The sequence below is a fragment of the Dermacentor variabilis genome, chromosome 6 (genome assembly GCF_050947875.1).
Source record: "Dermacentor variabilis isolate Ectoservices chromosome 6, ASM5094787v1, whole genome shotgun sequence".
In the NCBI taxonomy this organism is placed as follows: domain Eukaryota; kingdom Metazoa; phylum Arthropoda; class Arachnida; order Ixodida; family Ixodidae; genus Dermacentor; species Dermacentor variabilis.
The window spans coordinates 47,165,753-47,191,489 of NC_134573.1; the positions used below are offsets into that span (position 1 = coordinate 47,165,753).

Genomic DNA, 25,737 nt, shown 5'->3' on the forward strand with positions numbered 1-25,737 from the left:
AGCAAAGCCGGCTTTTTACGATGTTAGCATTACTCGCAGGCAGTGACATAGCGCCATACGGAACGGCGTAGCCCTGGCCAGAAAAGTTGTACTCAGACACGGTCGTACGTCCTGGAAACACCAAGGTGGCCAGAAGTGGGAACATCGTGGAACATCGTTAGCTAACCGCTAACTGTTGGCACTCCCACCGCGCCTGCGTTTGTCTAAAATGGCAGCTTACGGCATTTCACTGGCCGCCGATAACCGATGAGACGGTTACGTGCACAGTAACTTAAAGCAAGTTCTTTGTTTTCAGTCATGCTTTTTTAGAGAGAAAGCGCAGCTCTTAGGCACCCGGCTGTTCCTGCGTTTACCGTATGGAATTTTCAGGTATACATCCATAGGACCTGACGTATATATTATGGAGCACATCGTTTCACTCGTTCCAGACAGACGAACAGATTTCCCAGGGAAGTAGCTCTCGAATCTTTACACTTCAAAACAGTGCTGCGATTGGCCACGCTTCGGTGCACAGTTATCAGTAACCACAATATCAAACAGCATTATCAATCTGCGCTGGCGATGCGAAGTTCCGCACTTTGCGTAAAGAGACGTATGGTGGGAGTGCCAACAGTTATTGGAACAGCGTCCTCCTTTCCACTTTGTTTCCGACGGTGGCCGCCACGTATCGCCCGTAGCAGGGTTCGAGGCTATCTGACACGCGCTGCAGTGTTCCCGCTCATATTGCTCACGATAGTACAAACCGAATGACATGACTCAGAACTGACAAAAGTCGTCAAGCGTTACAAATGCGGTCTTCTCGCGGTCCATATCATCGACGGCAATCTGCCAATAACCGTAGTGCAGGTCTGTCGATGAAAAACGCTACGCACCGTGAAGGTGATACAAAGCGTCGTCATGCGCGTGCAAGTGAATAGACATCTTACTTTGTGATCTTGTTTTAATGTAGATAATCTACGTAGAATCTTCAGGTTTTGTCCTTCTTTCTGTATACTTCCACCCCAACGCATTTGTCGTGTCCGTGGGCAAAAATGCGGGCCGACCCCGGGGGTAGTGCGATACCGGGCCAACCCACGGCGTAAGTGAAGCAGGCTCCAAGCACTGCACCCTTAATAACGATAATAGTAATAATAAAAATAAATGAAATAAATCAGTCAAAACGCAGTGTTTTAAGTCGATGGGCATACTGGAATTATTCGCAAACAGCACATGGATTCACAAGCAGGAGACATTGCCATATACGCAAAGGACAAAATGTACTATGTACAGCTATACTCCCTTGACTCACAAGAGGACAATGCCACCAGCTGAGTGGATACCCGTGCCGTACAAAGAAAGACGGAATTGTGATATCCGCTGTGTATATATTGACACAGTCGGTAATGTGGGAAAAGGAGGACGATGACGGTGGCCCTGGAGACGACGAAGAAGTCTGTAGCATTATCGCTGCTCTACGCTTGCTGGCTCAGCCATTAAAAGTCATCTGTAAATAGACGCACGCTTCTTCCTTCCCGTAACATCTTTGGTGGAGGCGCGGGGTAATTACTTGCGCAAGACGGAGCTCCGCAGCGGACGTAACCTGGCCGCCATGTCAACCGAAGGAGAGGGTTCAACGACGGCCCCGTCGTCGGCACCGACGGTCATCCTGGCCCAGCCTCGCGACCTTGGCATGTTTTCCGGGATTGACAACGTTGAAGTCGATGACTAGTTGCAGAATTACGAACGGGTCAGCGCACACAACAGGTGGGATAACACGCTTATGCTGGCCCAATATAATATTCTACCTTAAGAAAACGATACGGGTCTGGCTCGAAACACGCGAAGAAAAGATTACGAGTTGGGGCCAGTGCAAGCAGAAGCTTAGAGATTTGTTCGGCAAGCCCATTGGCCGCCAACATGCTGCAAAGAAGGACCTTGGGACCCGTGTACAGACGTCCACTGAATCTTACGTGGCGTATATCCAGGACGTCCTCGCCCTTTGCCGCAAAGTAGATAATAATATGGCAGAGGCAGACAAGGTCAGCCACGTTTTAAAAGGCATTCTTGTGAACCTGATTGTTCACAAGAATGTAACAACGGTCAATGAAATCATTTACGAATGTCGCCGCTTTGAAGACGCGAAGAGTCGCCGCATAATTCAACAGTTTACGCGTCTACCTAATACCGCAGCTTCATCGACGTGCGAAGACGTTTGTCCACCGCGTGAGCCCACCTCCTGCTAGAATGTCGTACGTATCGTTCGGCGAGAAATCGAAGCAGCGTCTCCTGCCACGCCAGTGACGCAGTGCTTTGACGATTCCCCGCCGCTTGTGTCTCTCATTCAGTCGGCAATTCGCCAAGAACTTGCCAATGTGGGCCTTCCGTCCGTCTGCTCCGAGAGCCGTCCTGACTTTGCTTCGTCTGCTGCCTCTGCCCCTGTTCACCGGAGCCAATACGGTCCATATCCGAGCTATCGCAACCCGGCCGAATGGCGCACACATGACGATAGACCCATCTGCTTTTACTGTGGACGTGTGGGCCACATCACTCGCCACTGTCGAAGTTCCTGGCCATCCCACTCTCGACCAAGCTTTCCTGCCTACCGCCGCTCCCCACTGAATCCTTGCCCGCCATCACTCTCCACCGAGGTTGAAGACGCTTCTGACAATGCTCGAGTCACCGCGACCAGCCGCTCGCCATCATCACATAGTCACCGCTGCCGTTCGCCCCAGCTGCGTCGCTCTCCATCCCCAGTTTACCGTCGCCGCTCTCCGACGGGAAACTAACTGGGGCAGCTCCTGGAGGTAATGCTGCTCTAGAACCCCGGCCTGAAATTCCTCTGTTGACCCTGCCTACTAATCGGAACCTTCTGGACGTGGACGTGGATGGTTTGCCCGTTACAGCACTCATCGACACTGGAACCCAAATTTCCATCATGAGTGCGGAGCTTCGAACGCGCTTGAAGAAAGTACTGACTCCTGCTCCGACTCGACTGCTCCAGGTCGCCGACGGTGGAACTCCGGCTGTACTTGGGAGGTGTACTGCTCGTGCCAGTGTCGCCGGTCGCCAAACGTCCGTTTCGTTTAGTGTGCTCGAACGTTGCCCTCACAATGTTATCCCCGGACTCGACTTTTTGGCGGCCCATTCTGCTCTGATTGACTGTTGACTGTTGACTGAACTTGACCTACCACTACATGTCCCCGTTGACCTTCCTGCTCAAGCTCCAACTCAGCTTTGTTCCGCGGATTTTACACGCCTGCCACCTCTTGCAGCAACCTGCATCTCTGTCTTAGCCTGCCCACCTGTATCTGACGGAGACTATGTCCTTACTCCCGCGACTTCAGTCCTGCTTTCTCACAATGTCTCCTCCCCGCACACCATCGTTTCTGTTGCGGACAATCAGACATGTCTTCCCATCCTAAATTACGGACAGTGCCCACAAGTACTTCCTCGAGGCATGTCTCTAGCCACGTTGTCACCGACGCACGAGTGCCACATTTCCGCTCTATCTGTTTCGCCGTCTTCGACCAATGCTCATTCTGCGCCTTCTACATCAGCCCCGACCGACGACTTTACAAAGATGACTGCACCAGACCTCTCAACCCAACAAGCCGCAGAACTCCGTTGCCTCCTCGAGTCCTACTCCGACATTTTCGACCTGAACGATCGCCCTTTGTGTCAAACTACGGTCATCAAGCATCGTATAAATACCGGCAAAGCAGCACCTGTTCGCCGACGCCCATACCGGGTGTCACCTTCTGAGCGACAAGTTATCCAGAACGAGGTTGACAAGATGCTTGCCAAAGGGATTATTGAACACTCTTCCAGCCCGTGGGCGTCGCCTGTTGTTCTCGTCAAAAAGAAGGATAACAGCTGGCGATTCTGCGTTGACTATCGTCATCTAAAGGCGATCAACAAGAAAGATGTGTATCCACTTTCCCGCATTGACGATGCTCTGGATTGTCTCCACGGTGCCACTTATTTTTCATCCATAGACATTCGCTCTGGATATTGGCAAATTGCCCTGGATGAAATGGACCGTGAAAAGACCGCATTCGTCACACCAGACGGCGTATATCAGTTCCGGGTAATGCCTTTTGGCTTGTGCAATGCCCCGGCGACCATTGAACGGATGATGGACATGCTCTTACGTGGTTTGAAATGGTCCATCTGTTTGTGCTACTTGGATGACGTCATCGTATTCTCTTCAACTTTTGCGACGCATCTTGAAAGACTTTCACCTGTTCTTTCTGTTTTTCGCACCGCTGGCTTACAGCTCAACACGTCCAAGTGCCACTACGGTCACAGCCAAATAACCATGCTCGGACACCTCGTCGATTCGTCAGGCATTCGCCCCGACCCCGCTAAAGTTCATGCTGTGCAGAATTTCCTCGTACCAACTTGTGCCAAAGATGTTCGCAGCTTTATTGGCCTTTGCTCGTACTTCCGCAGGTTTGTGGAAAATTTCGCCCATGTTGCCCGTCCCCTGACTGACCTCCTGAAGAAAGACGTTCCTTTCTGTTGAGGCACTGAACAGGCGTCTGCTTTCTCGCAGCTCATCGCGCTGCTCACCACACCCCCTGTTCTTGCCCATTTTGACGCCTCCGCTCCGATAGTAATCCGCACTGACGCCAGTGGCTACGGCATCGGCGCAGTTTTAGCTGAACGCCAATGTGGGCACGACTGCGTCATCGCCTACGCCAGCCGCCTCCTCGCTCCCGCAGAGCGCAATTACTCGATTACTGAGCGCGAGTGTCTCGCCCTCATTTGGGCGGTAGGCAAGTTCCGACCCTACATATATGGTAGACCGTTTACAGTTACAACCGACCACCACGCCCTTTGTTGGCTTTCCTCCCTCAAGGATCCCACCGGACGCCTCGGTCGCTGGGCCCTACGGCTACAGGAATACACATACACTGTGGTCTACAAGTCGGGTCGTCTACATCAGGACGCCGACTGCCTGTCTCGTCATCCCGTCGATGTACCGGACGGTTTAGTGGATGTCGCACCGTTCTGCGTTATTTCGCTCTCTGCCTTGCAAGACATTGGCGCTAAACAACGACGCGATGAGTCGTTACGCCCCATTATCGAACGCCTGCTCTCTGATCCGTCTGACCCATCCCTTCACATGTTCGAACTACAAAATGGCATCCTGTATCGCCGCAACATGCACCCCGACGGGCCCGAGCTCCTAACCGTCATTCCGTCTCATCTGCGACAGATTTTACTGAATAAAGGGAAAATCAGACATCCGCCCGTTCGTAGCAATTGCTACAAAGGAAACTCATACGGGTTCCTCAAAAGATAAGCCTCATAGTTGAAGAAAAATTCGTCCTTGTCCGGGTCTGGAACCCGGGACCACCGCCTTTCCGGGGCAGCCGCTCTACGATCTGAGCTAACCAGGCGGCTAGCAGATGGCAGGGCGAAGTCGAATTTGTCGACAACACGAAGCAAAGGCAAGAATTTGACGTAGTAGTTCTGCGTAGTAGTATTGCGGATGGTCTAGCTCAGCAACACCGCGCCATCTTCGCAGCCGCCGCCGTGGTGGCTTAGCGGCTCTGGTGTTGCGCTGCCAAGCACGAGGTCGTGGATTGAAATCCACTCCGCGAGTAGCGCATATCGATGGGGGCGAAACGCAAGAACACCCGTGGTCCCGTGCATTGGGGGCACGGTAAAGATCCCCTCCCCTGTTGGTCGAAATTAATCCGGAGTCCCCGACTACGGCGTGCCTCATAATCATGTCGTGGTTTTGGCACGTCAAACACCAGAATTCAATTCTTCGTCCCATTGATGATCGTCGTCTTCATCGGTCATTCTGCTCGTAGCACCGTGACTATACGACTTTCTAGTATGATTGTGTTCGTACATCGTTTAGCGTACATGCAATAAAGTTCAGTGGGAATAAGCAGCACGGAATGAACGGCGGAAACCCTCGAATGACCAGCTTCTACACGCCTACACTACGGAAAGCGCTTCTCAAAGTCGTTTCGAAGCCTGTGCGTTCTCGCGGACTCAGAGTGGTAACAATTGTCTTCCCTCGTCAGGACCCCAGGGGACAAGCAGCCTGCTGAATAAGCTCTAAATACCACGCCTACTTGTCGCTGCCAGCCACGGGTCTTGTAACGGCGACGACCTTCTCTCTTTCTTCTTTATGGCTTCCTTCCCTTTTGGCACAGTCCTGAAATCCCGAGATAGAACAAGTTTACGCGGTCCCTAAAGACAACGCCAAGGAGAGGAATCGCTAAACAGCGGCAGAAAACAACTCTCTTGGTCTCCACAACCAATCTTTCTCTCTGGTTCGAGCGCTATGTCTACGCTGTATGGAACGCTGCGTCACGCCCAAGCAAAGTTCGGTCCGAGGCAGACCGTGAAGCAGCGTTGGAAGCGACGCGGCCTTAGCGTACCTTCATCTGCAAGCCTGCTGCTTGGGCATGCGTATGAAAACTTTTTACGGGACATAATAGAATTTTGATTACTTCTCTATGGTTATAGCACGGTCATTGTATACTTTCCTTCTGATCGCAAAAATTTCGGGTAAGTTTCGTGAAACTTCTCTGGAAGTTTCATGTAGGGACAGCAGGTGGCACAAGAGGCACTGGCGTAAGTAGAAGGGGCTGATGAGGCATGTGTATGTTGCAGCAAATATCCGGAGACCACTGAGCGCTTCCTAATAGAATGCGAAGAGATTCCCCCCCTCAGACCCGTAGGTAACTACTGCTTCCAGAAGCGCTCAGATTTAAAGTGGACGGAAGCATCCGCCGGTCAGATGTCGCGATTATGCAAGAGATGTATAGAGTATTGGTGGGAAAAAAGCAGGGAAGAGACTGATACGGCCGGATCCGTTACAGGCATAAGTAGCAGTACAAGGTAGGTAAGTCTTGAGGAAGACAAAAAAGGATTAAGGATATGAATATAAAAATGCTAGAATGAGAAACGTGTAGCATACCTGATTAAATAAAGCAGGATTGGTTACTATTTGTCGCTGCCCTGTTTCAAAACACCAATAAATCATCATCATCGGGTTTCAATCTGCAACGCCAGATTATGGTGGCTAGAAGGGAGAGGTGACGCCAGCGCCGGCATATCCGCCGAGAAAGCGCGATCCTCTCGTTCATGCGCTGCCGCAAAGGCCGCGGTGGCGCTGCGGTCAGCTTGGCGATGCAGTCACGCGGTTGCGCGCGTGTGCAGCTTCCCGCGGTGTCTGGCCGGCGCGACAGCGTTCCTGTTTCTTCGCGGCTGCCAAAGTGTTCTCTCGTTTATGGCAATGTGTGTTTCGCTGCTGACATGTTAATGTGAGTGCCGGACTTCGCCGAACAGATGACTTGCAACGCAAAAAACGCGAGGCAGCGTCACTGCTTCGCCCCTGGCTGCACGTCCGGCTATGTGTCGTCGAGGCAGCAGGGAGGGTGCTCTAAGTTACATATTTCTTCAAGGTCGAACGTCTTAATTCTTTATTTAGTGAAAAATGATATCCTTGCCTCCCCATTTCTTAGCGGGTGTTCAATGTTTAATGTTTTTTTTTCAAGTTACACAGAAGCATGTGTATATGTGGTATCTTGTATTTTGAATTACCCTGAATGTATGATGTCCAGTGCTTTGCTATTACTACGATGTGCAATAAATTTTTGCTATGCTTTGTATTACCTGTTCTGAACCCCATTTACATTTTGTAGGAGTAAGCTGACGCTTCATATTACTGAAACTTAAGGAGTGGAAGACACCGGCCAAGGAACAGCCAACCTTTTTTTCTCTCATTTAATACCCCTTTTATTTTCCTTTTTACATATTCATTTATGCCCTGAGGCAACAAACAACCTTATTTAAAAAAATGCAATCGCACGGACCCGAAACATATTTCCATGCTAATTCTTTTGGTGTCTCCTACTGTCGTCATGTACCATCTTGACCACACGGGACTCATTCGAACCCTTCAATTCCTGAAACTGAAAGGATTCGCGAATAACGCTTTAGATACGCCGATGTGTTACGCAGCAGATGTATTGCAGAGGCAACCACTCGATTTTAATGGTTTTGTTTGTGGAGTTTCACGTGCCAAAGTGACTCAGGCTATGAGAGATGCCGTAGTGGAGGCATGAAGGACTCTGGAAATTTCGACCACCTGGGGTTCTTTGACGTGTACTAACATCCCACAGCAAACGGGCGCCTTGTTTTTCGCCTCCATCGAAAAGTGGCCGCCGCGGCCGGGATGCCATCCCTCACCCTTGGGCACACCAATCGGGCGCCCTAACCACTGCACCACCACGGCTTAAAATTGCATTCTGTCAGCCGTAGTCACGTTCGACTAGCGTTTAATGAGCTAAACCGTTGCTTGCAACATCACTGAAAGACCGACGCGTTGCGTGCACGGCAGGCGTCCTTGCGTATGCTCAAAGCCAGCGGCGCGTACCATGCATCGCATTACGGCCAACAGCGCCACCTACGCCCGGCTTGAAATGGAGGAGCGGCTTCCATCCGCCGTTGGCGTCACCTCTCCCTTCTAGCCACCATAGCCAGATGGTCGAGCTGCACGATCAAATCTTTCACCTAGAAAGGCACTTCTCCCTCATGTATTTGACTATGCTTGCAGAGTTAGCATGCAACAGGAAGTTTTCGTAACGTGTACGGTATATAGCGAACGATGCGTCTGTGCTTAAATTATTTATGGCAGCGTTGTGCTAATTGCGTGCCCCCTTCCCTCGCACAATATGTTTCGGTCAGCTGTTTCTATGTTCACTATTACCAAACCCACAACCTTCGCACTATAAATGCGAAGGTTGTGGGTTCGGTTCCCACCTGCGGCAATTTGCTTTTTCATCCACTTTAATTTCCATTAATTTATCGTTTCTTCATTTCATTTCTTAAGCACATGTATATTTCCCCTATGCTGTCCTTGGTGCCAGTGTTGGCTTCTTATGATATGACTAATAAGAATCGGGCCCCTTGGTCAACTCCCTCTCTTCTCGTTTATTACATAACGAGGGTCTTGAATCCGGCAACATTGATGCCTTTAGGTAGCATGTGTGGGTTTATTAACCAGTTGCCTTTACCCAAAAAAGATCACGTTCTCCTGACGCCTGAGGCAAAAGAGGACGTTCCACGTCCGCCACCAAGGTATTTGAGTGGTGGCGCTGGCTTAACACTCCGAGGGTTCTACTAGGACACATAAATACCCAAGAAAGTATTCTCGCGGTGCAGGGGAACGCCGAGACGCGCTCGCCGAGGCAGCATGGATCCACATCTGCTTCTCGAAGTTTTCACCCTATCAACGGAACCTTCTTCGATAGGACTCCAAACTTGTGCTAGGAAGACGTCTCAAGGTACCCACCTCCCGGTGAGACGAACTTTTCATCGTTTCTCCGCAATTAATGGAAGAACTTTGCCGGCTTAGCCGGCCGCCGGCCACTAAGCCTAGTCCTTGGCTGGACGCCACCTCGACACCACCGACGCCACGCGCGTTCGTGGGCTTCTGAAGCATGGAAATCGAGCAAGCAGCGGCGTCCGCTTCGACACTCGGCCACTGGCGCACCGTAGGGACAACGCCGCGCTAGCAACAAGCCACCACTGTGATTGTTAAATTCACGGCATGCCTGAACCTTGCTGCAATCGACGTCGGTACCCTCGGCAACGCTATCCGCTCGGCGGCAGGACTCAACACAGTGGAACGCAGCGACACATACTTCAAAATCCGCACCACACAAAACCTGGTGGCCGTTGACACCTATCGTCGATCTGCTGCCGACAAGCTCGCGGAACTAAAGAGCATCACTATCAACGATGCAGCTTACGAGACAAACACCTACGTGGGCGCTGATCCTATGAACGCACGCGGCGTCATACATGGAATACCCACCTCGGTCTCCGACGGAGAGCTGCAGAGTATTGTGGAAGTAGAACAAGCGAAACTCCTGACCATCCGCCGAATAGGCACGTCCAACACCGTGATGGTGACGGTAGAAGGCCCACGTTTACCCAGATTTGCCCTTATTAATCGCGTTGTCCAGCGCCTCTACCCATTTCGACACAGAAGTTCGCTGTGCTCGCACTGCTTCACGCTCGGTCACGCCACCGACGTCTGCCCAAATCGTTCGACGTATTGCATGTGCCATCAATGCAGTAGAAGATTTCCCAGTGCGCAAAGCATACCCTCCCATGAGTGCTTCCCCTACTGCCATAATTGCGGCGGTGAACATTCGCCGACTTCGAAAGACTGCCCAGCAAGAAAAGAAGCGGACCGCGCGGCGCGTTCGCGGGCATCCAAGCACCGTCACCGACGGATACGCAACACGAAGCCCTTCCAGTATACATCAGATTTCCCTGAATTGCCACAGCGGACACACCGTCCCCGTCAACAGGACACAAGAGTCACTATAAGTGACAAGACCCCAGAGACCTCCATCGCTACTTCCAACCGGTTTTCCGTGCTTCGCCAGACGAGTCGCAGCCGGAGTCGCAGTCGCAGACGGAGTCGCAGTCGCAGCCGCAGCCGCAACCGCAGTCGCAGCCGCAGTCGCGGCCGCAACCACAGCCGAAGTCGCAGTGCCAACCAAACCATCACAAAAAACTCTCCAAATGGAAGCCCGCCGTCTAAGGCCGCCAAGCGATCTACCACTCCGGAGCCGAAACGTCCCAGAAATGACAAGAGTCAGCCAGAATCTGATAACGGTGAGCCAGTCCGTCCAAACCTACCTACTAATTCCTCACAATCCTCACAATCCTCACCTAAGACTTCACAGTCAACCCGTTCTATTTTACCGACTCCAGTCCTTCATTACTCGTACTCTCAAGCTCTTCAGCGCCCTATGACACCATCTACAACACTATCGCACATGCCGGACCAAACAAGCATGCAGCGCCTTGAACGAGCGGTCCAGGTTTTAACGGCTAAAGTAGACAGCCTCGCGAATGAGGTTGCAGTGATTCGCACGATCCAGGCTGAAATGCAATATCTAAAACAAGAAATTGCACGCACTGATGTCGTCGTTCAACAGCTAGTAGCGAACGCGCAAATATTCGCGCGTGCACACACATCCACGCAGTCCAAGGTCGATGAGCCCTCCGGCTCGGCAAATCTGTAATATGGCAGGCCCTAATCGACCTTTAGTAATATGGCAATGGAATTGCAGGAGCCTTTGAAGGAAGAAGGCTCTCTTACAACAATTCATCTGCCGAGAAGCGCAGAAACCAGATATCATTTTAATTCAAGAAGCTTGCGGACTTATATCATTACCGGGATATGAACACTTTACCCAAGGAAGTATTATAAACGAGACAAAAGAGCTCCACAGGGTGTGACCGTTCCCATTACCACTGTAACATACGTGGCCAAACATATTCCAGCTATACAAATCGATACTGATTCCATAAACAATTCGACTCAGGAGCACGTTACTGTCCAATGCCGCTTCGGCAGCCGTGACGTTCTAATTATCAATGCATACTGGGTCCCAAGGCTCGAATGTCTTTCTTCTCTGAAATGGTTGGACACGTACACAAAGCTACATAAGGACAAAGACATCATTATAGCTGGGGATTTCAATACACCTAACATATCATGGGGCTACCAGCGCACAACTAAAGCAGGGCAGCGCCTCGAAAAGAAAAATGCAAGATAACAAGTATACGTTTCTTAATGACACAACCGAGCCCACGCGCCAAGGAAACAGTGTCGAACGTGACTCTAACCCGGACTTAAGCTGGTACCGCGGAATCGGGTATGTAACTTGGCGAATCTTCACGAAAGTCTTGGAAGTGACCATTACATCATTGAAGTTACTCTAAGCATTCCTCGCTCTAAGGCTCGCCTTGCTAACGCAGCTTCTAGTACACAACTTACTGACTGGCACCGATTCCGATCAGACCTAGACAGGGCCGACGAACAGCCGGACCTACATTCATGGGTGAAGAATATTAGCGAGACGAGGAAAAAGTACACCAAAATGGTTGTGCGTACTGCTGAAAACCCACACATAGACTCTCATCTGCTTAACTTATGGGATAAAAGACACAGGATAGTACAGAACTGGAAGAAACATAAACAGAATCATGGCCTTCGCAAACTTATTGAGCAAATAACAGTAGAAGCACAAGAATACGCGCAAAAACTTTGCACCGAGAACTGGTTAGAAACATGTGACAAGCTCAACGGCCGCCTGCATACTGCGAGAGTGTGGAATATCTTAAGATCACTTTTGGGCCAAGGAAAACCACGACACACCATGGACAAGATAATGATGAGCTCTGGCCAGACACGCGAAGAAATAACTGATGAAATTCGTCAGACGTTCTATCCTTTGGACCAAAATGCAGAACAACTTCCGGATTACCCAACTGAGTCACTCGAAGAGAGTACAGCAGGCATAAACAGCCTGTTTACTTTAGCTGAGCTACATACGGCTCTCTCTTCGCTGAAACGAAACACAACGCCTGGCAAAGATGGGATTACTTATAGTACACTTCGTAACTTACCCTCTTCTCAGTTAGAACAGCTTTTAAAATACATCAACAATATTTGGGAATCCGGAATCCTTCCAGAGGAATGGAAAACGGCAATAATAATACCAATCCCGAAACCCGGCAAACCGGCCAACTGTATCACAAACCTACGTCCTATATCTTTAACGTCGTGTGAGCAAACTGATGGAACGCATGGCCCTTAACCGTCTCAACTGGCACTTAGAAAACAGCAGTGCTTTTCCTTACACAATGACAGGCTTTAGATCACATGTTAGCACTCAGGATACCATGCTTCGTATCTCGGAAGATGTGTATCAAAATCACAGTCTCGTACAAACCAGAGTAATCGCAGGTGTAGATATACACAAGGCGTTCGACCACGTGAAACACTCCGCTATCCTTAAGAACCTCTTGACCTTACGAACCGGCGCCCGCCTCTACAATTATATTAAATATTTTCTTACCGGTCGCTCTATACAAATTCAAATCAATGGAGAGCTGTCAGCGCCATACCCTCTGAGTACAGGAGTCCCTCAAGGCTCAATCCTATCACCCACTCTCTTCAATATTGCTTTGCTCGATCTGCCTGCCCGGCTCTCTTCCATCGCACTACTCGAACACAATATTTATGCAGACGATATTACTATATGGTGTTGCAAGGGGTCCCTAGGTGAACAGGAGCACACCATCCAGTCAGGCTTAGATACCATTCACGAATACGTTAATGGTATTGGGCTTAAGTGTTCTCCAACAAAATCTGAGTACATAGCAGTAACTAATCAAATAGGCCGCCGCGCGGAAGAGCAGCGCCAAAGCATCAGTCTCCATATCGAACACACTGAAATACCGCGCCGATCTAGCATCAAAATACTGGGCTTCATCCTTCAGGATGACGGTAGAGCTGAAGTATGGTTGGAAAAAACGATCCGACAACTAAACCAGATATACCACATGTTATCTAGAGTAACACGTAAACACAGAGGACTAAAGGAGCAAGAACTTCGAAGGATTATTGAAGCGCTTGTCTACTCCCGTGTGCTCTACCAACTTCTATATCAATCTCTCACTAAGACCCAGCACTCCAAATTAGAAACGGCGCTCCGCAAATATACGAGATTAGCTTTAGGAGTACCCCGATTCGCCGCAAACGACCTTGTGGCCGCCACTGGGCTTTTCAACACACTTGATGAACGCATTACAATTTGCAGACAAGCGCAAATTCAAAGGCTTCAAACATCCCCACAAGGGCGCAAACTGCTCGAACATCAAGGATACCAGACAGGTGCCCTACCGCCTTTTCCACCGTTATATTCACCACCATGGGACTCACTACCAAGATTCACGGTCCTACCCATACCACAACATATGCAGCCGCACAAACACAAAGCTCGCCGCTCCCAGTTAGTCAAACGAATAAATAGGGAAAACCCACTACCAGACACTACGTATTATACGGACGCTAGTCACTCGGAGGGTAGATGTCTAACTGCAGTAGTCGGCCCTGATTACGAGCATGTAAACGCACACATAGGAGTCCCCGACCCATCCGACGCAGAGGCTCTTGCTATTCTCGAAGCAGTCACCCGGCCTCATCATCCTACCCAACGCATCTTAATTCGCACCGATAGCCAAGATGCATGCCGCATGTTTCGCGACAACTTGCTACCTGAGCATATACACAGCCTACTTCAATGTCACTTGGATGCACACCCTTCGCTCTGTGTTACCTTGCAGTGGATACCTGGGCACCAAGGCATGGGGGGGGGGGGGAACTCCCGAGCTCATGAGCTCACCCGCGTAGTTAGTTTTCCGGGTCCCCCGTGCCTATGGCCATCCGAATTTAACCCAAGGGAACACAGAAATACTTTGTACAAGGAGCGCACATCACTTTTAAAGCAACTTCGCGCCAATGCCGTCGCCTTTATTACTCCCCCTTCTAACCTCTCGCGAGAAGACAGCGCTATTCTCCGAAGACTTCAAACAAACTCGACAGTGACTCCTCTTTTCCGTCACTATATTCAAGGCCTACCTGGGCCACCGAAATGCCCCAACTGCACAGAATATCCGTCCCTTGAGCATTGTCTATGGCATTGCCCTCACACTCAACCCAAACTGCAGTCAGCCCTCTCTAATATTCCCACTAACATCAAGCCACGGTCATGGACGGACTGGCTCACTCTACCACCCCATGCAACTAACATTCTCCTGCCGGTGCTTATCCAGCACGTCAGAGACGTGTTGGGTGAGGAATGGTAGCTGACCGACCAGGGTTGAGCGCCGGACGCTGGCGTAAAAATTAGTTTTTTCTCTCTCTCTCTGGCGAAGCGAGCGGAGGCGAGCGCAATGATGAGGAACGCGGTGTGACGTCTTACCAAGCAGCGCGGCGGAAAGGCGCAGCGCTGCGCAGCGGCGGAACACCTAGGGCTCGGTGCTACTAGTGGCGCATGCGCAGTAGTGACTAGGGAACGAGATAGAGAGAAATATTCGCGGCGAGGCGCGCGTTGGTGACGTCATGTGCCTCTTCGGAGCACCACCGCGGCGAAATCACAAGTTCGCGGCCAGTAAAGATTTCGCGTTAAAACTTCAATGCAGCGACTTTCTCTGAACTTTGCCGCTTTCTCTTTCGCCTGCCGCGCCTCCGGAGAGTCGACCTTCCTATTGGTCGAAGCGCCGTGGTCACGTAATAGCACGCGCTTTTTTGGCCCGTAGTAGACGCGGGCGCCATTCCCGGTTATCCAAATCGCACTTTGGTTCGTTTCTGCCGGCGGAGTTTTGGCGGAGAGCATTTCGCTAGCGCTGGCGCTGTTTACGTATTGCGGCGATGCCTAGCCTGTGTTGTGCTTATGGGTGCAACAACCGAGGAGGCGTGGGGAAAAGACTATTCCGTCCGGAACAAGCAACGCGGCTCACCGAAAGATTTCGCTGCACAGGATCGGCCCGGGCAAACTTTGAAAATGCGCGTGACTTGCGCCTCTGTGAGGTTAGTGGCCGTTCATCAGAAGTCACTCGCATGTTTTCGAAAGATTTAGCGAGAAGCGCGAGCGCCTGCAGCCTTTCCTTGCACTAATTAACGTTCGGTATGGTTGTAGTTGGAAACGTTCACTCGCTACTACGGAAGCCGAGCTTCACGTTGTCTGAGCCTTGCCGTTCGCGCTTCTGGTTCGGCAGGCTTTATTATGATGTCGCACACATTGTTTGGCGCACTCGTTTCGCTGTAGTTGAAACCGTTGCTGGGCTCAGGCACGAAAGTTGCGCTTCACATGTTAATTCGGCCACGCTGTTCACGCTGCTTGCTGTGGAGGTTTATCTCTGAAGTGACGCACATCGCTAGACGTGTTTATTTTTTAGTTCGATTCTGCTGACGAACTCTAGACTAAAACGACGGTTGTCGTCGTTTGAGCCCCCGCTGTTCGTGCTACTCGCGGTGCAGGTCTATCTTTTATGTAACCCGCATTGCTGCTCGTGTTTGTATTCGCGGGGTTGTTACCAAAGTCGGCAGTTGCTGTGCTTAGGCACAGTAACTTCAGGCACAGTATTTTTAGTACGCCATATCTGCGCGCATAATAAATAAGAATGCAGACATTCGCTAAACACAGCCGAAAATATATTGGGCTCAAAGATGTCGTGCAAATCTAAGCTGGTTGAAACATTTTTAACGCAGGTAGAGCTGGTGAAAGAAACCTCTAACGAAGAGGCGCGCACTGAGCCAGACCATTTTCACCGTTCGATGTTGATAAAGTTGTTATGGCCACGCACACGGCAGGCTGACATATCAACAGGCCTTATTTTCGAAAACATTTGTGAAATGTCACCGCGTATATTTTCTTCCGTACCTTGTATCATTTCTCAGAAAGGTGTGCCACACCAAACCTTAGCTTATTCATCTGAGGATCACTTCACTGAAGAGCAATTTTAAAGCCAAATCCTTCGGAATTACAGCATCAAGGAATTAAGCCGCGATCCATTACCACGCCTTCTTGTAGTGCGAGCAAACGCGCCTTTGACAGATTATGGAAGTAGTACACCCCCATCGGTTCTTATAGAACCTAGACCCCACGCCTGCGTTTTACAAAAAAGTAAAAGGTAAATATCCACATACAAAGCGTATGTTGTTCCAATTTATCTTGGCGTCGTTGAAGTTCTAATGAAGCTGATCAAAAGGCGCCGTTAGAGAAGAAAACACTCCGTTAGCTCGCTTGAGCACACCACCTCCAGCGTTGACACCGCAGTGCACTGCGCGCCAAAGGGGCGAACGTTGGGAGAGCCTGCTAGCTGTGCCAGGCCGAGGTGCCACCACCGTCAGCGCCCGGGAGGAGCCGCGAGAAAGAGCGCCGGCAAAGGAGGGGGAGAGAGGAGATGTCGTTACTTTTAGATCATTTAGGGGCTTTAACGCTGCCTTCCTTTGCACCAGCGCCGCGGTGCGTCCACTGCGGGCGCTACTGACCCTTTTCGCGACTATCCCATGGGCGCTGCCATGTTTGATCCCGTGGTGACGCGTCCATTGCTCGCTTCAGCTGCCTCCGTTACCTCGGTGTTTATAATGGGTGTGCATGACGCCGTTGCGGCTTAGCAAACCTCTTTTTCGGGAGGTGTCGTAGACGGTGACTGGGGTGGACGACGAAAAGCTTTGGCCACCGCTTCAGAGAGCATACAAAAGCGCTTTCGGAGCTGATTAAGCTATATCCGAACGGCGCGAGCAGCTTATATGGTGCTTGTTCTAAAAGTGGGGCTGAATACGTATTCCAAGCTATTCAGAATTTCCGCGCCTGAATTGAATTGGGATTAGTTTGTTTGGCTCTTCGTTCTTTATTTGGCAGATATTTTGAAAGTAGCGGCTTCTCACATTTCTGACTCAGTGAACGCCCTCGGTGCGGTCACTATCTGATTATCTTCTGCCTAATCGCTCGCGGGTGTGCTTAGTTTCGATAGATATGTTCTTGCTGCGCGCAAGGCTTGAAGCGTAGCTGTCTTGTGCATTGTAATAGCTTGTAGCAAAGATGTATTGTTCCTTCTAACTCCCCTACTCTTTTGGACTGTCACGAAATATTCAGCTCCGGCCATTGGTGCGCTGCCGGTGCAGTCCGCCATTTATTAGGCGTACACGGCGCCCATACATTCAAGCGTTCGCCCATTCACTTTTTGACAGGTTGGCGATAGAGTGGGCGGAAGCTTCCGAGCCAGTTGGGTTCGATGTGTGTAGATACTGTGCGTGAAGCGTAGCATGGCACGAAGCAGCGCTACTCCCTTTGTCGTTGTTTAACGAGTGGGACTCACTCTTGCCGACGTTCCAGGGCTGAAGCACTTTCTTTGAAGGTTAGCGATCCAACGCTGGCGGATGAGCAAATCTCTGCATCCACGAGGAAATCCGTACATCTTGAAGTGCCGGTAACACGTGCGGACAGTTGCAACAGCAGTCCGCGAACTTAGCCACACAGATTCATTCTATTCTTTAATATGCCAGTCAATATTTCTGCAGCCAACTACTGCATGTGTATTCAATCCACATGATTCAATCCAGTCCAATGCGTTAGCGGAAACTCAGTTACATTTCGAACTGCTCATTGCACAGAAGCAAGGTGAAAGCGATAATAGTTTCGTATTCGTGCGCTGTCGCTGAGGCTGCGTGCGACGCACCGCCAGAAGCGGCATCTCGTTTCTCTAGAACTGTTCCGCGAAAAGGCTCAATACGAAACGCTCTTACGCGCAAGTTACGGGAAAAAATATTAAAGGACGTTGGTGTGAAACAAACTTTCTGGCCGCATTGGTTCGTTGTACTTTTCGATGATGCTGCCTGCAGTGCCGTAGCCAGCTTTTCTTTCTTTCAGGGGGGTGCGCTGGGTTGCAAAAGGGTGCGATAGGTGGGCGGGGTTTACCACAATGGCCGGCTATATCTACGACCGCCATAGTGGCAAGGTTAGGGAGTACTGACATCCACAATAACTTCTTCTTGAGCAAGTTGGTTGATAATCAATGAAGCCATCGCAGCGCAAATGAAACAGACATAAAGAACATGAGACCGCGTAGTGTGTCCGGGCTCTATACAACTCATGAGAAAATGAAGGGTCTTGTACGTTTCCTTAGTCGGTGATCCATAGTTTAGTCGCGGCCCTGGCGATAAGAATAACGCGCACCGCAGGCAGTTCTCAAGATCCAGATGCCCGGGCATCGCTAATGCTAAGCATACGGTACGCTGTTATTTTATGGCATCGAGTATTCCTTTTCGAGGAAGTGTACCCCCAGCGTTTCGCCCACTAGAAATCAGTGCCCTTGCGCTGTACAACACGAAAAAGGTGGCAAAAATGTCACAGCACATTTGCTAGCCTTCAGGTATAGTAAGAACACGTTAAACTAACGCTTCTAAGCCTCTACCAAGAGTGCAGATTTTGTACACTGACAATTTATTTATTTATTTATTTATTTATTTATTTATTTATTTATTTATTACTTTTCGTTCATGAACAGGTATGCATTTAACAAATTATTATGTGCCTCACGGCAGAAAGACAGCGTTCAATGTCATCACTGGAAAAGAAAGTAATGTTTATTCTCTTTAATTTAGCTGACAACAAGGCATTACATCCGCTATGCATCGCTGTACAATGGTGCGCAGCAACACTAGCAACAGTTTATCTCCCACTGTCTACGAAGGCCAGCAGTATGACTGATTGGCAACTAATGAGACGAAATTAGATACGAACAGTTCCAGCCTTTCCTTTTCCGAGTTAGTGTAGAGTTTAAGGTTTTTAATATTGACGACACCAGTGTAAATGCTCGAAACAAGGTTTGCTTTGTCCACCCGTCGGTTCTGGTTACCACGGCAAAAGTCTTCATCGACGTTATATCGTCACCTTAATATAGCCTCGTTATCCCTAGCTTCACCATCACATGCGGCGAAAAAATAAACTTTGGCCACAACGGCCACCGCTGTCATTCGAACCACCATCACTTCAAGGATGTGCATTTCGGAGTGGGGCCCGCGCTAAGCGCGCGCAATCGCGCAAGAACAGCACCTGCTAATTAGTGCAATGTATGGTGCTCCACACAGGCTCAGCGAATAAGCGAATACTTTGTGCATGTACTGCAAGTTAACAACGTCAAGCTAACAACGTCGCACCAGAGAGCGCACAGTGATGGCCGCCGCTATATCAGTGTTACGACGCCCAGTGTCTCAAGACTGCCACATGTCACACATGATCAGCATGTAATTCTCCGTTCTCGCTTTTTCATGCACCGTGCACACGTTTTGAGTTGGTAAATTCAATAGGAGTTAGCAACATGTCTATTCCCACATTCGGTCCTTTATGCCACTACAAGAATCTTCGTTACAGTACGTCTTCTTCACAGCCGCAAAAGAAAGAACCGCGGTTTCTGCGCAAGTTATTCAGCAATATACACAACACTTCACCTTGGTTGTACAAAGCCTCGACGCAGCTGGCCTCTGTGGTCAGGGCCTCTCGGTAGTACTCGACCGCTCGGTCCAAGTCATTATTCGCGAAGCAGCAGTTGCCTTTGTTCACAAGAGCTGCAACAGAGCAACAGTCTCTGTAAAAGGACTCGGGGTTAAAAACAGTGGAAAAATTCAGAGCATTTCCACTATGCCAAGATAGAAAACCAGCGAAGCTGTTGGTTTTGTTTAATTTTATTTTAAATTATTTACTTTGGTGGTTATGTTAAATAGAACAGTCTTTCTAACTGACGTGTTCACTTGTGTGTTGGGCGGGCAGGCAGGTACTTAAGTGAGAATGTACACCACTCCTCCAATCTTTGAGGACATGTTCTGCTTGAGTAGGTACCACGCCGCCTCTTGAAACAACATTTCAACGGCCCGTAGCCTGCTGGCACCAAGAACCTCGAGTTCTTCGCGGTACTCCATTGCGCCGTTTTCATTCATGATCTGAACTACGGCCTTGTGTAAATCGAACATGTCTAGGTCGGCCTTGTCAACTTAGTCAACCACAAACGTTCTTCATTGGTAAGGGGACGGTCCCTCAAAGTCACGGAGGAAGAATATTTAGGAGCTGAAACTCGCGTCAGCGCGGACTCGCGCGGGCGACCAGATAACGTCACATAAATATGCGTCGACGGAGGCGCATGCAGTGGCGGCGCCTTTTGGTGCGTCATGTCATGCAGCAAAAAAAAAAAGCAGATGCCTGGGCGGGCAGCTCAGGAACGCTCTCTTCGGCGGCACCCGTGTCTTCCGCTCCTCTAGTGAGAGACAGTTAGTGCATTGCACTTGATCCCTCTTTCACCTCTTTAAGCATCTCCTTTAAGCAGACGACAAGCAGACGACGCGGACTTTCGCTTCAACGGGCACGCCATAACGTTGTATTTGTACGCGCTTAAATGAAACAGCAACAGTTCTTGCCAGTGTCTGTTAGCTCATATCAAGAGATTACGTCTGCGAGAAGCACTTCTCGAGCGACACGATGAGACGCGATAAATGCTACTGTAAGCTTAGAAGCGCGGTAATCCTGGACAACGCGCAAAAAACCTGGACTCTGTCCAGATACTATTCCCTGCCCCTTTCTTCCGTCTCCAGCATCTTTGACATCCCAAAAAAAGAAGCGAACTCCCCTGGATGCGTCCTGAAATATCAGTCATGTTTGCGTTAAAATATCAAAAATGAATGCATACAAGCCGGGAACATCAATGGCGGTGATCGTCAGTGCCGTTCACATAGCGTATGAGGCCCATGAGCTTGAGCAAAATCAGCTTCGTTATATACTTGAAAAAATTCAAGGTATGTTTGCCTTCGAGGAATACCAGCAACGCTCAGACCGATCCACTTAAAATCATCGTGTGGGTGTCGAAGAATAGCGCTGCATGCAACCGGAAGCTGGAGATCATCTTATTAGAGCGGCCATCGACAAGAATGCTTTTTGCTTTTTACTGCGCTGAAATGGTTGAAGCGGAGCGCCGATCGGTGTCCAGGCTGCCAGCGCTAAAGAAGCGCGTGTGAGCGCCTTCAGTAGAACTTGTGCCAGGCGCGAGACCGAACGCGAGCAACGCACGCGACCGGTTTCCTTGCCAACCGAAACGGTGCCAATTTCGTTCTCAGCTGCCAGCATGATAGCTGCTCTAAGTCGCTCTAAAGCTTTAAGTTGCTCCGCGGGCTTGTGAACTTTTCTGGTCGCCGAAAACAGCGGAGTTTCAACTCCTAAATGTTTCTTCATCCGTGCTCGAAGTCGATGGATCCGCACCATAGGCCGCAGCACGTTGGGCCGCTGCGCATTCGGCTTCTCGTCGCTTTCGCCTCCCTTCGCGCTGCTGAGCACGCCGACGCTCCTTGGAAGCACGCTCTTCCTCTTCGGAGCGAGAAACGCGGGTCTTACCTAGGGCAGAGTTCAAGGGGCAACTGATAAAGTCGCTGGGGAAATGGCTATGTCAAGAGACATTTTTGAGTCCCAACGTCTGACAAAGGCAGTTCAAGGGCGCGTTACAGGTCCCCAAGCCTACAGGGTTAGGTGCCACTGAGCGTGGGCTCCTTCTGCACTATCACCAAGATGGGCCCACATGATTATTTCTTTTTTATCAACATTTAGGACACATATTTTTCCAGATTCTAGCTATAAACAGCTTCGAATTAAAGCAGTAAATAACGGTCTTACGCTAATTCAAGTTTGCTGCCATACTTGCATATAAGTTCGCTGGCAGAAGGCGCAGCTTCAGTGCACGTACATGTTAAATGAATGGACATAACGCAAGTGACAAGACACTGGAGAGTTTTAGCTAAGCCTTTGCAGTCTGCTCTGCTCAGACAATAGACAGGTAGCCACTGAGCAGAAGCGCTTGCGCGCATGCGCACAAGATTACTGCCGGATTCAGAAGGCAGAACGATGACCTCACTTCGCTACCGAGCCGACTGAGCGGATCGCGAGGATGCATCCATGTCTCATTTCGCAGTCACACTGACTGCGCTTCGCTTGTGTCTCTAGGAGACATGTTTGTCGAAGATTCGAAAATAACACAGTTCTCTGCAGCACGACCTGATGCGGCGACTTCACAGTCATTCCCCACATCTGCCTACCTAAAGCTTTCAACGTTCCTGTGTCACTACAACACCGAATGCTCTTGCAGTTTGTTGTCTGCTTTCAGGATGGCAGAGCAACAACTCGTATCGTGTCTTTGAAGGCCTTCGATTTTCCACAGTGCGCTAGATGCCTACACCTACCTCCTGCGTTGTATCTGTCCGCTTGCACGGCCTGGTCCGCATACTTGTCCGCTTGAGACAAGTCGTTTTGCTGCGCAGTACATAACCGATGGTCACTAAGGGTTACGGACTGGATTCCAAGGGAAGGGATGCGTAGCAGGGGGCGGCAGAAAGTTAGGTGGGCGGATGACATTAAGACGTTTGCAGGGACAACATGGCCACAATTAGTACATGACCGGGGTAGTTGGAGAAGTATGGGAGAGGCCTTTGCCCTGCAGTGGGCGTAACTAGGCTGATGATGATGATGATGACACAACACTTGGTGATCAAATAAGAATGAAATGTTCGGCTTGTCTTTTCACTTTTGTGAGAAATTAAAAGTGCCTCGTTAATTAGCTAATTAGCCATAACTGCAGCCATTTTCTACCTAACTCATTCCTTCGCAACGAACGCGTGTCGGTATGTTTTACGTGTCTAATCATCTTTCACGCGCGTTATCGCAGAGCAGTAATTATAATACTAATAATATACTGCACGCATCTAAAAAAGCCAGAAGAATCAGGCCTGCCATAGCCTCCTTGGGCTTGACTGGCAGTCACTGGCAGGCAGCAACAAACTGCTAAAGGCCCTTGGAACTTTATTGCATGGCTTGGTGCGACAGTCAAGTATGTTTGTATGCCTAAAGCTCTTGTTTGGGCTAGTTAACGCATTCTAGAGCTCACAACGGGGCAGCGACAACAACATGGACCAAGAAAGTTACGTACAGAGGACGGGCGCAAACTTCAAAGTACGCTACAGAACAAGAACACGATCCTATATGAATGCACGTTAGGTCAACACGGGCCGCACAACTTTGAGAAAGACTTAAAGCGCTTCCATGTTGTCCCTATCAGAGCCACACAGCCCCATAGTAAGCCTGTATGCCAAATGAATCGCGTCACCAACATGCTCTGATGCGTAGACTAATCTATCGCGTAAGCTGAAAAGTAATGATGCTATGGTACGAAGGAAGTCTCTGTATCAATTAATCAGAACCATCTGAAAATTGCAGCTCCTTTGCTAGTAAATACACATGCTTACGTATTTGTGCGTTTTCTTAAATAAAACAAGTTTATAGACGATTTCTCAAGTGCCGAACGACAACAAAGCATCATGATGGTCCTTTTCGTAACATTCGAGTGTGCGATTTTATACGGTAACGAAAATCACGCCAACATAGTGTACGTGAAAGCCTTGTACACTAGGCTGGTCACCAGAGCCGTTCTGGCTACCAATCACATCTAACATTAAGTTCCTGTAAGCGTGTTTTACAGAGCTTGAAAGTTAATGGCAAGAAAAAGCAGCTTCGAGCTGAAGAAAGGCCATTCCATGTAATGATCTCCATCTACCGTGTGTCGCACGATGTGAAGAAAGTTGCCAGTCGGTTCGGGGTAAGAACGGTTTTTAGCGCTGCAAGCAAGTTGGCTAAAATGTGCGCAACGATGCACAAAGAAAGGCGGCATTGCGTTTAACAAATGACACGCGAGACGCTTCACAGAGCGTGCTTCGGGTGTCGCTTGCGATATTCCTTTGTCCCGAGGAAGAGTAGGCAAAGGGCAGACGGGATGCTGTTTTAATGAAAGGGCCCGACAGCATAGCTTGGTAGTGCGCAGTAAAACCAGTGGCCACTTTGATAGCCATTGTGTGCATTGTGGATGCCGGCCTCCCTGTCCAGATCAAAGAACAAACTGCAAAGGGAGGTCACATACGCTTATTTTATTGCTAAGAAAACCCACAAACGCGTAAGCAAATTTGCTTGCAAAGGAGCTTCAGTATTTAGATGGTTCTGATTAATTGACACACAGTGTACCGTTGTAACATAGCATCATGTTTTTTCAGCTCATGCGATAGATTCGTCCACGCATCAGCGCATGTTGGTGACGCAATTCACTTGTCATACAGGCTTACTACCGGGTGGCGTGGCTCCGATAGGGACAACATGGAAGTGCTTCAACCTTTATCAAAGTTGTGTGGCCAGTGTTGACCTAAGGTGTATTAATATAGGGTTACTTTCTTGATATTAAATTTAATTATGGCATTTTGCGTGCCAAGACCACTATCTGATTATGAGGCACGCCGTATAGTGGGAGACTACGGAATTTTGACCATCTGGGGTTCTTCAAAGTGCGCCAAAATCTAAGCATACATGGGTGCTGTCTGGAGCGAAATGCGGCCGCTGTGGACGGGATTCGATCCCTGGACTTCATGCTTAGCAACCCAACACCATAACCAGTGAACAACCACAGTGGGTCGCTTTCTTGTTCTGAAATATAGGGCCGTATAACGTAAAACTATTCCAAACTTTTCTATTTCAATTCTGCAATCAGCCCTCCGCGATTGGTCAAAAACTTTTTTGGACCACCCCCACTTCACCTGTCTGTCACGCAACGTCACGAAAAGCGCGATAACTCGCCATTTGATATGAGGTGTACACACTGATCATGCATGATTTGATCGAACAAAAGAAAAATTTTTATTTCTGATTCAACGGCTTTTCGCCATTAGCCCTCGACTATTGGTCAAAAGTTTGCGGGCTGCACCCACTTCACCTGTCTGTCACTCGACGTCACAATAGCGCAAAAACTTACCGCATCAATGTGACGTGTACGCGTTAAAGATGCATTAATATGCCGAACAAAACTGAAGTTCCTTCTGAATTGCCGCAGGTTACCCCGTTCCGAAAGGAATAAAAGATTGCTGCCGCCCATCGCTCAGATACTGCCTACTCGCACCTGCCGGAAAGCATGGGTTTATTTGAGTATAATAAACCTTTTCGCGTGGCAGTGTGACGTCTTCGAGCACTTTCGGCACGTTTACGGCCTCGTTCTACCAACTCTTCTTTGCTGATGATCCGCTTTAGCGGCATTCTTAAGCTTCCGTTGAATGCCGCAGCAACTTTTGACCAGCCATCGCAAGCTAGGTAAGCGAAAGCGGACCAATCACAGACGCCAGCACCACCTTCTTCATCCGGTTATCGATTTTCAGTGCAGTGGCTCGGCCACATCGAATCCCTCTCCACTTGAGCGTGCGTCTCGCCTTTTGTGAGCCAATTAGATAAGACATTGTTTTCTCGGCGTGATTTTAGACCACCAGCTTCGAAGGACTCATCATTTGAC

The 25,737-nt window shown here is 49.6% G+C and overlaps 1 protein-coding gene across 1 annotated transcript in view; it reads right to left on the bottom strand.

Annotated features, from left to right (window-relative positions):
- Window positions 1–25,737, bottom strand: part of nompB (intraflagellar transport protein 88-like protein nompB) — a 149,402-nt gene that overhangs the window by 34,536 nt on the left and 89,129 nt on the right. The window contains exons 15-16 of the mRNA XM_075695041.1: window positions 22,604–22,673; window positions 19,838–19,954 (exon numbers count right to left, since the gene is read on the bottom strand). Of these exons, the coding sequence (XP_075551156.1) occupies window positions 19,838–19,954; window positions 22,604–22,673 (187 nt within the window). The remainder of the gene's footprint in view (window positions 1–19,837; window positions 19,955–22,603; window positions 22,674–25,737) is intronic.